Genomic DNA, 15,509 nt, shown 5'->3' on the forward strand with positions numbered 1-15,509 from the left:
TGAAGAACAGTCTCGCTGTGTTGTCTTCTGTTGTGTGGGTGTATTCAAGCCGCGCGCTTCAGTGAAACATTTGAATCTCAAAAGCGCGTTCAGCGCGGGGGCGTGGTCGCATTAGAAGATAATGAAGGGAGACGTGAAAAACGGACATCGCGTTGTTTTCATATGGATTACTTTATCTCAGAATATTTGTTTTCGGCAGCACTTGTTTAGTTTAAAAAGTAGACATGTCAGGCTTTCTATAGATATCTCTCTCATGTCTCTTCGTTGAGTATTCACTGAGTTACAGTTCATTTTAATGACGCATTTGTAAATGAAGATAAGCGCAGACAAAGGCTGCAGACAGCACTCCTTGTTTGTTATCTTTATTTTATAAGTGCACAAAGTTTTGTTGTTATTATGTCTGTATACAAAAAAAGTAGACCATTTACAGATTCGATTGATTTATTGCTCTTATCTGTACAATTATCTGTTGTGATTTCCATTACAGTAGCATTCCTGTATGTGATGCAGTGCCGTCTAAGGGCCCGAAGATCACGGGCATCCAGTATGGTTTTCCGGCCTTGACCCTTACGCACAGAGATTGTTCCAGATTCTCTGAATCTGTGGATGATATTATGTACTGTAGATGATGATAACTTCAAACTCTTTGCAATTTTTTTTTTTTCAATTTTTCCCTGAGAAACTCCTGTCTGATATTGCTCCACTATTTTTCGCCGCAGCATTGAGGGAATTGGTGATCCTCTGCCCATCTTGACTTCTGAGAGACACTGCCACTCTGAGAGGCTCTTTTTATACCCAATCATGTTGCCAATTGACCTAATAAGTTGCAAATTGGTCCTCCAGCTGTTCCTTATATGTACATTTAACTTTTCCAGCCTCTTATTGCTACCTGTCCCAACTCTTTGGAATGTGTTATCTATATTCAGTTGTGTATAAAATATAAGTTTATGAGACTTGTAAATTATTCCATTCCTTTTTTACTCACAATTTGTACAATGTCCCAAGTTTTTTGGAACCGGGTTTGTATATTGACAGACTGACATGTTATTTGTCTACCTCTAGCTTGATGGGATTTTCTCCTGGGTTCTGATCATGATTGGCAGCTGATGCATGTGATGTTTATAAGCACTGCTCTGTCTTCTTTTTCAGATGCGGTCACTGCAATCCCATAATGCCCTGCTCAGCATGCTGTCTGCTGGAATGTCCTAAATGAGTGTGGATTATGTGTGTGTGTGTGTGTGTGTGTGTGTGTGTGTGTGTGTGTGTGTGTCTCTCTCTCTCAAATTGAGAGTAAAGCCACAGCTCTTCGTATCTCTGCTGCTTGGCTGGGCATAGGAATGAGCGCTGCAGTAGTGCACAAAGGATTCCTCAGGAAATATGGTAAAGTTTACAGGCTCAGATTTCCCTCTGCCCTCTTCTTTTTATTTTTGTTTCTTATTTTGTTCACGTATGTTTTAGTCACATTTGTGTGCCACTCATTATGCTACTTATCAATACATTTTAAAATAGTTTTTATTCATTAATTTATTTTCGTTGTTGTTGTTGCTGTTGATTTATTGCTTTGTTCCGATAGTAATATAGTATCTAGTCATTTGTTAATTTTATTTTGCATAGATGGTTGGTGACACCATACATCAATTATATTTTCATTGAACTTATTTGGCTTTACTCTTGGTATACTTTGCATACTTTTTTACAACTTTCTACTTTTTAAAGGTATTTGAATAGCTTATCTGATGTAAAAGTGGAGATGTGTTCTTGTAGAAAAACATGACACGCTGAATGGAGATTAAAAGAGTGTGACATTATGTTTCATACTGCCGACATTCAGTCCAGAATGCAATGTTACATTTATCATAAAATCACTAGCTTTGACATTTCACAGCTTTTGTAAAAGACAGTGTAGAATAACCTAATATATATATATATATATATATATATATTATATATACACACACATATATATTTCAATCAAACAAAAGGATGACATCTCTGCTAGCAGACATGTTTATAAAATTGCACATTTATTCAATTGCAGTGATTTACACAACATATCCATCGAAAAATGGATACCCATCATTATACTTTAACGTTAGTCCATCTGATGTTTTAATCATCTGTCATCTGTTTGTGCTCTTCATCTGTTGCTTTCACAGCATATAGTGTTTCAGCTCCACCTGTCCACATTGCTTTACCCTCTGTATGTCTCATATTTAGGTCAGATGATGATGAGCATGGGGATGACAATGAAAATTTCATAACGACTTAGTTTTAGTACGACAGAGTAACAGTGAGCAAGTTTACATGCACACTAATACACTGATAACTCACAAAAATCAGCTTACTGAAATAACCTGTTGTCCCGGTTTACATGCAAACCAATAACCCGGTAATGCAAGTAAATTGCGTTTACAAGACTTTATTAATAAATCAGTTTATTTCCCAGTAGTGACATCACAACACAATAATTTGCACATCTAACTCTTAGTATTTCATTTGTTATGTTGGTTGTCAATTTATATAAATCATTAGACAGTGAAGAAGAGCATTGCGACATGTCAGCGAGAAACTTACGGCTCATATATTATCCTCTTAAGATGTAGCATTTAATTTTCACCACTTCTTCTTCTGCTGCACGAGATGAGGGCACATTTTTATAATTTTTTGGGTCAAGAAAGTGTCTAAGTTTGCACTATATTTTCTCCTCCTTTACTGCAAAACGTTTTCTCTATCTGTCTGTGTTAAATCCGCAGTAAGAACATGTTCCTGTCACATATCACACATGCACAATTCAGTAAACTGACAGAAAGCAGGTTAATGCATTTACATGCTGGGTGAAAACAGCATAAGGGGCAAAAATCAAGCAGCGGTGATTAGTTTATGCTTAAGCCATTTATGAACTTACTCTGATAAAGGAAAACGGATTAACGCATTTACATGGCCACATGCATTGTCGGTTTATTAAGCATAACTGGATTAAGAACATGCCAAGGTCATGGGTTTGATTCCCAAGAAATGCATGAACCAAGAGAGAGAGAACAAAAAACAATATGTATGCTTACAGTATTTTAAGTATATCCATGAACCTGATACTTTCAGCCTGAAGTGGAAGAAAATAGAATTTTTAGAAGGTTTGGAACTAACTTTTTCAAAAGATAAAATGCAATGAATATAATTTTCTTCAAATTTTTAGACACTTTTTTTTTTTTTTTTTTTTTGAGAATGGAGAAACATCTCGCCTCTTTTTTTTCTTTGGAGGCTTCATGTTCAAGCAATGGAAGGAAAAGTATCTGGTGTTGACAGTGGAAGGAAATCTGATGGTGTGCCGAGATGCAGACTCACCTCCGGACCAGGTGGTGGCACTGCAGAGTAACTGTGAGTCCATAGTGGAGGGTAAAGAAATCTTGGACTTGCCCCGTTTGCCCTCTGGAGGCCGCAGAGACAGCTGCTTCGCCCTCATCCTGCCCCAAGACAAGTTCCTCCTCCTGCTGTCAGACAGTCCAGATGAATGCATGTGAGTTCATGCCAAACTCAAATCATGTGCATTAGCTATTTATTAGCCATTATCCTTTGTGGGCAACACACTGTGTGTGCACTTTACCATATCCAGCTGATGGGTGTTAATTAATGTTTAGAGAAATTCAGCAAATGTTAGTGAATGTTAAAAATGTTAAAATTTTTGTCTCCAACAGTCAATGGCTGAAGTTACTCAGGAAGGTGAAAGAGGTGAGTTCATACATTTCATTACTACCAAATATACAGAAAGATTAATAGATACAGTTAGAAATTTACAGTTTTTAAAAAGAATGCACATAGAAGCATTTTCATATTTGGTCTTATTATTTTGGACCCCACTTATGCAATATCAATTAATACTTTTATTCAGCAAAATTGCATTAAATTGATCAAAGTGTTTCACAGTGTCCCCGAAAAATATTGGATAGCACTGTTTTTTAACATTGATAATAATCAGAAATGTTTCTTGAGCAGCAAGTCAGCATATTATAATGATCTCTGAAGGATCATGTGACTGAATTAATGATGCTGAAAATTTTACAACATTCTACAATATATTCACATAGAAAACAGCTATTTCGAATTGTAATAATATTTCATATTTCCACTGTATTTTTGATCATATAAATGTAAGGGTGTATAAATATAATAAATATAAATATCAAAATTCCAAAATTTTGTTGTCATGGTGTTTTGTCCTGTTAACATTTAGTTAGATTTTTTAAGGAGTTTTATGTTACGCCTGTTTCACACGTACTCCGTCTGCAGTGCATATGCGTTCCATGTGCGTTACGTATGCGGTGCAGAAACAGCACAAACTCATTGCGCTTTCACACAGTCCGCTACTGATCCATGGCTGTTTAGCCCACAAACAAAACATTTATCCATTATTTTGATTTCAAATCCAAATGTTGTTACTGAGAAAGCTTTTTCAGCATTGTGATCCTCTTTTATCACAGTACAGTAACAGTCTTTCATAGACATTAGTTTAAACTCAGTAAATATAAACAACGCATTATTCATGCATTAGACTTCTAGGCTTGTATATTAAGGTGCTCAAGCAAGTTGCAACACATTTAAACACAGCATAAAGCCTACTTTTCTTACGTTAAAAGTAGGCTATCACAAACATTTTAAATTGAAACTCACCACTGACAGAAACAGTCAACTCTCGTGCCTTTTGCATTTAAATCTTTATTAAAAGCAATCTTAATAAGAAGAACTTTGTTTTTCTACCACCACAAGTGCATCTATTATCTTGTCTTGTTTATCTTAAAGTATTCCGGAAAATTTCTACCCCTCTGTTATTCCTCCTGATTTGAAGGATGATTTCTTTTGAGCCCCCCGTCATTTCAAAACATATCTCAATGGCGACCACGTCAAGTATAAAAGCCTTATCCATTTAGGAAGGTGCGCACGCAGTCATTAGAGGCTTGCGAGCGGAGCTAGGCTAAAGTATAAATCCTGTGTAAATCCATGTATTCACTCCCCATGAATGCAGTTCAAATGCCTTGTATATGGGGCCAAACAGCAGGATTATTCTCAATGAATGTTACGTAATATGCCATGTGGCAGTGCCTTCACCAGATCCTATATCAATAATAAGTGTTGCAATCTGTCACGAGGGCAAAACCAAACACTTTGGAATAGAAAGCCGTTTTCATGAGCACTCAGTATGCAGTATATTAGCACATTTCAATGCCATCCTCTTTCTGCTCAGGGTGTGACTTCACCACTTGCCCTGAAGAGACAGCAAAGCATCACACCATGCATCACGGACAGGGAACCTCTTCCAGACATCTCTAGTGACAAAGACCCCTCATCCCCGCGAGTCCACTCCAGAGAAAACTCCTTCAGACATAGAGGTGCGGTCAGTCTTGGGAACCACTTCAGGGATGTTATTATGGTGCTTTGGATGAGGTGCTATGTTAATACCATTCACAAAAATGTTCCCTCGGGTGCAGCGGTATTCAATCAGAAGAAATAGCTGTTAGCATTCCCATTCATGTCAATGGCAGTTTACCTAACTGTAACCTCAAAAACAGTTTTGTCAACAACAACAACAATATTAATGAGTTGAAATAAGTTCATGTGTTATTTCACTCAAGGCCTGTCATGGTCAGCTTCTGCAGTAGAGCAGCTGTAGGCACAGATGAAGTTAAGCAGCCACTTCTTGATGATAATGGTATTTATTAAATCATCAGTGTCCATGGTTTTGTTTTATATAAGAGCACACTTGCACAAACAGAATAAATACTCTATACATGTTGCCGATGAAAGGAGAACAGTCTCCTGTGATGTCAGCGCAGTTGTTCTGTGGTAAGCCTCTCTCTCTCTCTCTCTCCCCCTCTCTCGCTCTCTGCTGTAATCTGTTAAGCATGTTTAAGCATGTTTTTTTCCTGCTTTTTCTTTCTGCTATGTACAGTATTTAGGTCTCTCTTAAAATGGCAGTTGCCGTAAGACTACAAAGGTATCATATCAAAACCTATATTTCATTTAAAATACATATATTTTCCATAGAAGCTACACACACACATACATAGTTATATGTTACATATATATGTATAAATATAAGTTATAATATATATATATATATATATATATATATTTATGATAGTTCATAATGGATCTGTTAATGTTAACATATCAAGTTCTTCATGTTAAAAATGTATCTGTAAATGCAGAAATAAACATTAACAAATTAACCAAGGTTAAGAAATTATATAAAAAGTACTGTACATGTGACTACTATTGCATTTTAATAGTTTTAATCAACATCCAATATAAAGTGTTTCTCTTTTATTGAGTAAACAGTTCTAAGGTTCTTTATGTTATTCATAATGCTGATCTTATCAGCCACATCAATAAAATGTACAACTGTTCATTATAAATAATTTATTATATGTAAAAGCAGTAAATGAAGTTTATTACAGATGATTGGCTTGTTCCCTGGTTCGGCACACTGCTCTTTGTAGGTGGACTTGGGCTGCATTCCATGTGTTCTCACTTCTCCTTAACCAGTTGTTGACAGCAGGGGGTTCGCAGGACTTTCCTGACCAGGTAAATAGAGGGGGCTGGAAGCTGAGGACACACTGGAAAGGGGTGAGGCCAGTTGATGTCTTGTGGAGAGAGTTTTGTGCATACTCTGTCCATAACAGGAACCTACTTCAGTCATTCTGATTCTGGTGGCAGTATGAGCACAAGTATGGGTTTATTTATTGGTTTAGTTTTTTGGCTTGGCCATTGGACTGTGGATGGTAGCCGGAGGTGAGACTGATGTTGATGTTGAGTTGCTAGCAGAAAGCTTTCCAGACTCGAGAGGTGAATTGTGGGTCTCGGTCAGAAACTATATTTTTGGGAAGGCCATAGAAATGGAAGACCTGTTCCAACAGGACTTCGGGGGTTTCGAAGGCAGTAGGCAGTTTGGGTAAAGAGATGAGTCGACAGGCCTTGGAGAATCTGTCGATGACTGTATGAATTGTGGTGTGATTTCTGGAGTTGGGGAGATCAGTAACAAAGTCAATTGCTATATGAGACCATGGGCATTGAGGAACGGGAAGGGGTTGTAATAAACCTGCGGGGCATTGGTGAGAGGATCCGGGAAATGTTACAGACTGGGCATTGTTAAACAAATTTGATGGCATCCAGCAGTAGGGATGGCCACCAGAAGCGCTCGGACACCAGCTGGATTGAAGCTGTGATCCCGGGGTGCCCTGAACTGGGGGAATCGTATACCAGATGCAACACCCATTGTCGAAGATCAGCTGGCACATAAGTTCGGTCGTTGTGTCAGTTCGGCAGTGGTGGATTATTGACCTGAGCTTCGGTGATAATGTCCCATTGACTGGTGCTACAATCAGAGTTGGCGTGATAACCGTTTCGTCTGTGCTTCTCAGAGTGGGTGACGAGTTGTGCAATCAGGATAATGCATGCGCTTTACAGTTCTTGGACCCTGGTCGGTAGGAGACTTTAAAGTCGATGCGTGTAAAAAATAGTGACCATCAGGCTTGTCTTGGGTAAAGTCGTTTGGCCGAGCGAATATACTCCAAGTTCCGGTGATCGGGGAGTATAAGGAAAGGAACTTTAATACCCTCTAGCCAATGCCTCTATTCCTCAAAGGTCGCCTTCATTGCCAGCAATTCTCGATCACTCACATCATAGCTTCCTTTGGCTGAGTTCAGTTTGCGTGAATAATAGGCCCAGGGGAATAGCTTGGGAGGATTGCCCTAACGTTGTGACAAGATGGCTTCGATCCCAGTGTTGGATGCATCTACCTCTACTGTGAATTTGAGATTGGGATCTGGATGATGAAGGATGGATGCTGTGGTAAAGTGATCCTTGAGCTGTTGGAAAGCGTTCTGAGCTGATGGTGACCAGTCTAGGCGTTGTCTCCCTCCCCTGAGTAGTGAAGTAAGCGGAGCCGCTATGATGCTGTAGTTCCATATAAAGGGTCTGTAGAAATTGGCAAACCCCAGAAAACGTTGCAATTCCTTTACGGTCTTTGGTTGCAGCCAGTTTAATACAGACTGAACTTTGTTATTGTCCATGGTGACCCCCTCAGCGCTGATGATGTAGCCCAGGAAGGACACTTGTGTCTGATGGAACTCACATTTCTCCATCTTTGCATACAGCTGATGATCCATTAGATGTTGCAGGACTGCTCGAACATGTTGAACGTGCATTTCTAGGGAATCAGAGTAGATGAGTATGTCGTCAATGTAGACAATGACCCAGCAATTGAGCATATCACAGAACACATCATTGATGCAGGCTTGGAAGACAAATGGACTGTTGGAAAGCCCGAATGGCGTAACCAGGTATTCGTAGTGCCCAGATGTGGTTGAGAAGTCTTAGGACTTAAGACTTGATGAATGCCTCTGTGAGATCTTGGTATTCGACAGGGAGATCTGATATGGTCAAGACTTCTGAATGTGAGGAAGAAATGGAGTTTAGTGGTCCAGGAAATCCAGGGGTTATGTTTCTCCAGCCAGGGTATTCCGAGGATAACTGGGTTCTGTGGTGAGTCGATGGTGAAGAGACTTATGAGTTCCGTGTGGAGGGAGCCAGTCTTTAGTGTGAGTTCTTGGGTTCTGAATCTGATCAGTCCTGTGCCCAGGGGGTGTCCATCTAGCGATGCCACTGCCAGTCGGGATTCACATGAAAGGAGAGGAAGGTTATGAGCATTGGCAAAACTGATATCATTGGAGATGGCCCTGAGGATGGTCGTTTGACCGAAAACTTGGTGATTAAATTTGCTTTAAGGATTCAAGTGTGCAGACAGTTTATTTTTTGAGATTTTCAGTCTTGTTTGTCTGGCACCTTGGTGATCGTGAGTGTGGTGTAACTCCTTCTAAAACTGATATCAATAAAATTTCCCACCACCCCAGAGTCTATTAAAGCCCTCATCTCAATCATAACATCGGTAATCGTCAAAGAGACTGGTATTTCTAGAGTATATGGGTTAGAACTCACCGTGGTGGTATCCTTGGAGGCTGGTCTAGGGCTGCAAGCGTGGGCTGCAAGCGTGCGGAAGGTGAGAGAGTAATCCGCTGTGGTATCTCTGCCTTGACGAAGTGCGAGCAACTGTTCACCAGCCTCTTTGCCACAGGCTGAGTGCCCAAATACTTCTCAAAACTGATGAAGGAATTCGTTTGGGATCGCAGTAGCCCAGTCCAACGCCCTTCCAGTCAGCAGAGAACAGATGAAAGCCACGCGACTGTTGTCTGTGGGATATAACAACAGTTGTTGATCCATAAACAGGGAACATTGTAAGAGGAAGCCTTTACACTTATGTGGAGTGCTTTCAAACCTCTCTGGTAAGGAAAGTCGAGGGTTAGCAGTGTGTGGGCTTGCTGATGCATTAGTTGGTGGAGGCTCAGGCATTGGTGGGCTCGGTGACGGCACGACCAGTTGCATGGATTGCAACGTTATCCCCAGTTCCTCCATGAGAGATGTGAGGCGGTGCAGTTGCTGTTGGTGAGATGGTAATACGTTGGTCTGAGACCTCGGACGATAGTTGATAGACCGCAACTGGATCCGGGTCAACAACAGGCAATGGTCAATTAACAGTGGCAGGAATGTCAGAGGCAAGACAGAGGCAGAAACTATACCGGGCAGGAGTCAGGGCAAACAGCAAACATTCAGAGTTCCAGAAGGCAAGAACACAAGGGTAGGCGGCAGAGAATCAGAGAAGTCAAACTGGATCATACACGGAATAAAAGCAGAATGGCAGGGAAAACACTCAGAAATGTCCGCCGGGGCAGGACAAGACTTCACAGTGAGTGTGAACGCTGATTAAATAAGGCAGTGATGAGCAACACCTGTGCAGGTAATCAGTCCAGTAAAGGGTTATGGGAAATGGAGTCTGGGGTGAAAGTTAATACTCCGGTGGCCATTGGAGAGAGCCACAGAGGTCTGATTCATGACAACAAGACATGCTAAAATATATAGATTAAGGGTATATTGAGCTGGAATGAAAGATACAGAATGCACTGCATGTTAGCTTGTTTGCTGAGAGCATGATCTCTTGAAATCCACATGTAATAAAAAAAAAAAAAAAAAAAAAAAAACCTTTTATATACTTCAAAGTGTCATAAATCGAGCCAGAAACAACAGGTAAGTGAAATGACAGGATCGTCAGAGATCAGGAGCCAGGAACTAAGGAGCACAACATAAGAGAATCACCGGGAGTACAAAAGGTAGGTATACACAGGTAATTGCACACTGAGTCTGGGAACAGTTCAGGGTAGTGAACGGTAGACCAGACTATCACAAACTGTCAAGTCACCTTTATTTATATAGCGTTTTAAACAGAAAAGATTGTGTCAAAGCAACTGAACAACATGTATTAGGAAAACAGTGTGTCAATAATGCAAAATGACAGTTAAAGGCAGTTCATCATTGAATTCAGTGATGTCATTCTTCTCAGTTCAGTTTAAAATAGTATCTGTGCAATAGTCAACAATATCGTTGTAAATGAAGTGTCCCCAACTAAGCAAGCCAGAGGCGACAGCGGCAAGGAACCAAAACTCCATCAGTGAAAGAATGGAGGAAAAACCTTTGGAGAAACCATGCTCAGTCGGGGGGCCAGTTCTCCTCTGGCCAGACGAAATCAGCAGTTCAATTCCAGGCTGCAGCAAAGTCAGATTGTGCAGAAGAATAATCTGTTTCCTGTGGTCTTGTCCCAGTGGTCGTCTGAGACAAGGTCTTTACAGGGGATCTGTCTCTGTGGCTCATCTAGTTGTCCTAGTCTCCACTGTCTTTCAGAGCTGTAGAGGTCCTTTCTAGGTGCTGATCCAGCATCTGGGCTGGATACGTACTGGATCCGGGTGACTGCAATGACACTCTGATCTGGATACAGACTGGATCTGGTGGCTACGGTGACCTCTGAATAAGAGAGAAACAGACTAATATTAACGTAGATGCCATTCTTCTAACGATGTAGCAAGTACATCGGGTGTTATGGGAAGTGTTCCCAGTTTAGCTAATTGATGCAGCCTAAAAATCCTTTAAAGGATTTGGATATTAGAAGCGTATTAGTGTGTTATGTGTAAGCCAGGTTAAAGTGTTAGGTCTTTAACCTAGATTTAAGCTGCAAGAGTGTGTCTGTGGTGAGAGTGGTTATGTAGGCGACTTGATTGGTGAGTGCAGGTGCTGGTGATCAGTAATCAGGTGACAGGGATTTGGTGTGATAATGTTTCTTTAGTCATTTGACAATCCTGCAGCCTGAACCACTGTAGGGAAACCACCCTTACAAAACTCTTGTGTGATTTTGGCAGTTTGCTTTGGCTCTTTAACTCTGATTAGTGGGAGTGTGGCTTCAATCTATTTCTCCTGTGTTTCAACCCTTTTTTTTTTCTTGGTTACTGATCTCCATATGTCCTTCTCCATCATTGTGAAGCTTCATAATCAGTTTTGCTGCGTTGAGGGCCTGTATTTTCAATATAGTCTTACTTGTAAGACATAACTGTACTTGTCACCGTAGAAATAATACAGTTATTGATATACATGTTTTTCTTAATTAAAGGAACACTTTTTAATCAGAGTATAACATCAAGTAAATTAAACTTCTGGGATATTGATCTGGTCAGTAACGTAGCAGAGGGGGTTGTTAATTAATTTCAGCTGCTTTGGTGTTAATAAAATTAACAACAGGTGCACTAAATGGGCAACCATTAGAAAACCCCCAAAACAGGAATGGTTTTACAGGTGGAGGCCACTGACATTTTTTATTTCCCTACTCATCTTTTCTGATTGTTTTTTACTAGTTTTGCATTTGGCTAGGGTCAGTGTCACTACTGGTAGCATGAGGCGATACCTGGACCCTACAAAGTTGCACAGGCAGTCCAACTCCTCCAGGATGGTGCATCAATATGTGCCATTGCCAGAAGGTCTGCTGTGTCTCCCAGCACAGTCTCAAGAGCATGTAGGAGATTCCAGGAGACAAGCAGTTGCTCTAGGAGAGCTGGACAGGACAGTAGAAGGTCCTTAACCCATCAGCAGGACCTGTTTTTGCTCCTTTGTGTGCAAGGAGGAACAGGCAGAGAGCACTGCCAGAGCCCTACAAAATGACCTCCAGAAGGCCACTGTGTGAATGCCTCTGAGAAAACAATCAGAAACAGACTTCAAAAGGGGGGCCTGAGGGCCTGACGTCCTCTAGTGGGCTCTGTGCTCACTGCCTGGCACCGTGTAGCTTGATTGGCATTTGCCATTGAACACCAGAATTGGCATGTCCGCCTCTGGCGCTCTGTGCTTTTCACAGATGAGAGCAGGTTCACCCTGAGCACGTGTGACAGATGTAAAAGGGTCTGGAAAAGCGGTGTTGAATGTTATGCTGCCTGTAACATTGTTCAACATGACCGGTTTGGTGGTAGGTCAGTGATGGTCTGGGAAGGCATATCCATGGAGGAACACAGAGACCTCTACAGGCTAGACAATGGCACACTTACTGCCATTAGCTATCGGGATGGAATCCTTGGATCCGTTGTCAGACCCTACGCTGGTGCATTGGGTCCTTGTTCCTCCTGGTGCAATGCCCAGCCTCATGTGGCGAGAGTATGCAGTCAGTTCCAGGAGGATGAAGGAATTGATACCACTGAATGGCCCCCACGCTCACCTGAATTAAATCCAATAGCACACCTCTGGGACATTATGTTTCTTTCCATCCGACGCCGACAGGTTGCACCTCAGACTGTCCAGGAGCTCAGTGATGCCCTGGTCCAGATCTGGGAGGGAATACCCCAGGACACCATGCTTTGTCTCATTAGGAGCGTGCCCTGACGTTGTCAGCTATGCATACAAGCACGTGGGGGCCATACAAACTACTGAGTACCATTTTGAGTTGCTGCAATGAAATTTCAGCTTAATGGACTAGCCTGCTGCACCCTTTCACTTTAATTTTGAGTGTCTTTGAATTCAGCCCTCTGTAGGTTGATCATTTTCATTTCCATTAAACAATGTGGCATCTTTTCATTCCTAACAAATTACCCAGTCCATATTAGCATAGATATCCTGCATGATATTTTCCCCCACTGAGATCTGATGTGTTTTCAAAGTGTTCCTTTATTTTTTTTTGAGCAGTGTAGTAGTAAAATTGCACAGGGAAGGACTTACTTTTGTTGTATACTGTATACAATGATTAGGAACATCACAACCAAATGCAGCCAATAACAAAAATAAAACAGTGATGATTATGACTGACAGACTTTGAGTTTATAAACATCACTGCCATTTAGTCAGTTACACTCATGCATTTTAGCTCTTGCCATAACATGCTGTTTGTTTTCAGTCAGTTGTAAAACATGTTAGTGTTTGTAATCTTGTCTATTTGCCAATAGGAGTTTGACATATTGTATTAACAATGTCTGACCTTGTTCTTTTTTTTTTTTTTTTTTTGAAGTTTAGTTGGAAAAGGTGGCATCTTAACTGGGTTGGGAACAGCATTGTTAATGACAATATTAAAGTAGACTCAAGTGCCACCACTGCTCTCTGATATTTTTAAACACAGACTCAGCATAAAATGAACAGCCTCTGTGATTCTGCCTACAAGGTCAGTGTGTTTATGATGTTCACTTATCTACATCTGTTTCTGTTGTGAACTTTAGGCAGCATAAACCAGCGGCCTCCCCGCAGCCCCACCGTTGTTCCGCCCCTTCACTCTGCAGACTGTCTGCGCCACGGGAACAGCAGTGATGCCCGGGCTGTGAGAGCGGTCTGTCTGCTGATGGGTGGAGCAGCCGCATCCTCAGCGCTGGGCTACCTAAACTCCTGTCCACCCACCTCCTCTAACATGGCCATCCATGCTCCTGAAATCACCCACTCCACGGCTTTCTCGGAGATGGGGGGAGGCAGTTCTTACCACGCCTGTAGCCAAGCCATAGAGTCACCACACTTTAACAGCTTCGACTTTGAGGGAGACTCTGATTTTGATGCTTTTGACTGTGGAGGGTTTGCTTTTTAATGGAATTTATTTACATTATTCACAGGGTTCCCACAGTCATGGAAAAGTTGGAAATGTTAGCCAATTTGAAAATTTACTTTTTTTTTTGATAGCAAACAACTGGAAAAGTCATACACATTCATTGGTCATAAGATGTTGCAATGCAAACAGTTTGAATTAGAATGTGAAGATGCAACTGATTATATTCAAAAATGAAGCCTATTTTTAGGACCATTATGATTTTATGTATTGTCGTATTATGTTCATGAGAATTTAGCACATCCCCCTTATACAAAATACTATTTGTTATATTTTATTTTCATTTTTGTTTAAAATATGTCCCAGAAATCTTTTTGGCAGGTTTTGTGTGATTCATCCAACTCATATGTTGTGGCTATTGTATGTTTCAGTATAATATATTATTATATTATTATATTATAATAACTTCCATTTATAAATCATTAACAAACATTATATAATGCTTAACAGATCATTAGTTCATATATATTCACATAGCTAGAAATATGGGATAATGTTCTTGTTAATGTTTACTAATGAAGTTACTAAGTTACCTAATGATTGACATATGATTATTTAATGTACACTGAAATGCTTATAAATGTCAGTAAACCTTCAGTTTATATGATCTTCATTTGTTGGTTTTTGTTCATTGTGTAGACCTCTATTTACAGATCCTAACAAATAATCTATCAATTATTTGTTCATGATTTCACAGTACCCAATCTAAAGTCGAAGCTATTCATCATTTGCAAATGTTTACAAACGATTACTAATCATTTAGTATCTTTGTGGGCATTGTACTTATGTAACAAGGTTTGTGTAAAGGATGGCTGGTTATGTTTAGCTAAATGCTTGCTAAAGACATAACAGCTTAAATTTTGGTGCAAACAAGTGTTTATTGCCTTAGTACTCACATTAGTATACTAATTTTCAGTATATCATTAAACAGGATATTCTTGAATCATAAATAAACAGGAAAACAAATAATTTTTTAAAAGAAGATACTTGTTCCTTTATCAAAACAGTGTAACCATGTTCCCTTATAATACTCAAACTGACCCCTATTCCGTACACTGTTGGGGAGTGAAACATCCAAGGTTCAAAACTAAGGTTATCTGTGAGACTGAGTGATGGTGCTAAATTCACTATTAATTTCTCAGTGCCATCACTCGGCCTGATGTTCACGAGAAGTTTAAACGGTTCATCCAATGGTTCAGCATTGCTTTTGCTGTTCCAGCAGTCCAGTGTATACGATCCTCCTCCACCTCAAAATCCTCCCTGGGAAGCTCTTCGATGGAAACCAATGTGTCCCTTATATATTTGTTCATCTTTTCTAAATGGACCTGTTCATCCAAGGGTAGATTTTCAGAGAAGTTGACCAACGGGAAATACAAATCAGTGTGTGGCAATCGGCTTCTCGCCATTCTGTATGTTCTATGTATCTCCTTGATGGTGAGCTCAATACATCTCTGTGCTCGGTTATTAATCCCCAGAGAAAAGATCAGCAACTCAGGCTCCATCGCTATGGTGGCCT

General features: G+C 40.4%; 1 protein-coding gene across 1 annotated transcript; it reads left to right on the forward strand.

Moving 5' to 3' along the window:
* The first annotated feature begins 2,952 nt into the window (after positions 1-2,952).
* On the forward strand, positions 2,953-14,578 carry LOC109080045. The gene is made up of 4 exons (XM_019095149.2): positions 2,953-3,514; positions 3,693-3,726; positions 5,237-5,381; positions 13,620-14,578. Exons 1-4 carry the CDS (start codon positions 3,264-3,266, stop codon positions 13,973-13,975), a joined length of 786 nt encoding a protein of 261 aa, XP_018950694.1. The 5' UTR covers positions 2,953-3,263; the 3' UTR covers positions 13,976-14,578.
* The last annotated feature ends 931 nt before the right edge of the window (positions 14,579-15,509 follow it).

Source organism: Cyprinus carpio, chromosome B22, assembly GCF_018340385.1.
Source record: "Cyprinus carpio isolate SPL01 chromosome B22, ASM1834038v1, whole genome shotgun sequence".
Classification (NCBI taxonomy): Eukaryota; Metazoa; Chordata; class Actinopteri; order Cypriniformes; family Cyprinidae; genus Cyprinus; species Cyprinus carpio.

Bases quoted from the DNA above. Each gene is read 5' to 3' on its own strand.
- LOC109080045 (XM_019095149.2), top strand. From the start codon at position 3,264: ATGTTCAAGCAATGGAAGGAAAAGTATCTGGTGTTGACAGTGGAAGGA. The intron at 3,515-3,692 runs GTGAGTTCATGC...TGTCTCCAACAG, and splicing joins GACAGTCCAGATGAATGCAT to TCAATGGCTGAAGTTACTCA. The intron at 5,382-13,619 runs GTGCGGTCAGTC...TGTGAACTTTAG, and splicing joins AAACTCCTTCAGACATAGAG to GCAGCATAAACCAGCGGCCT.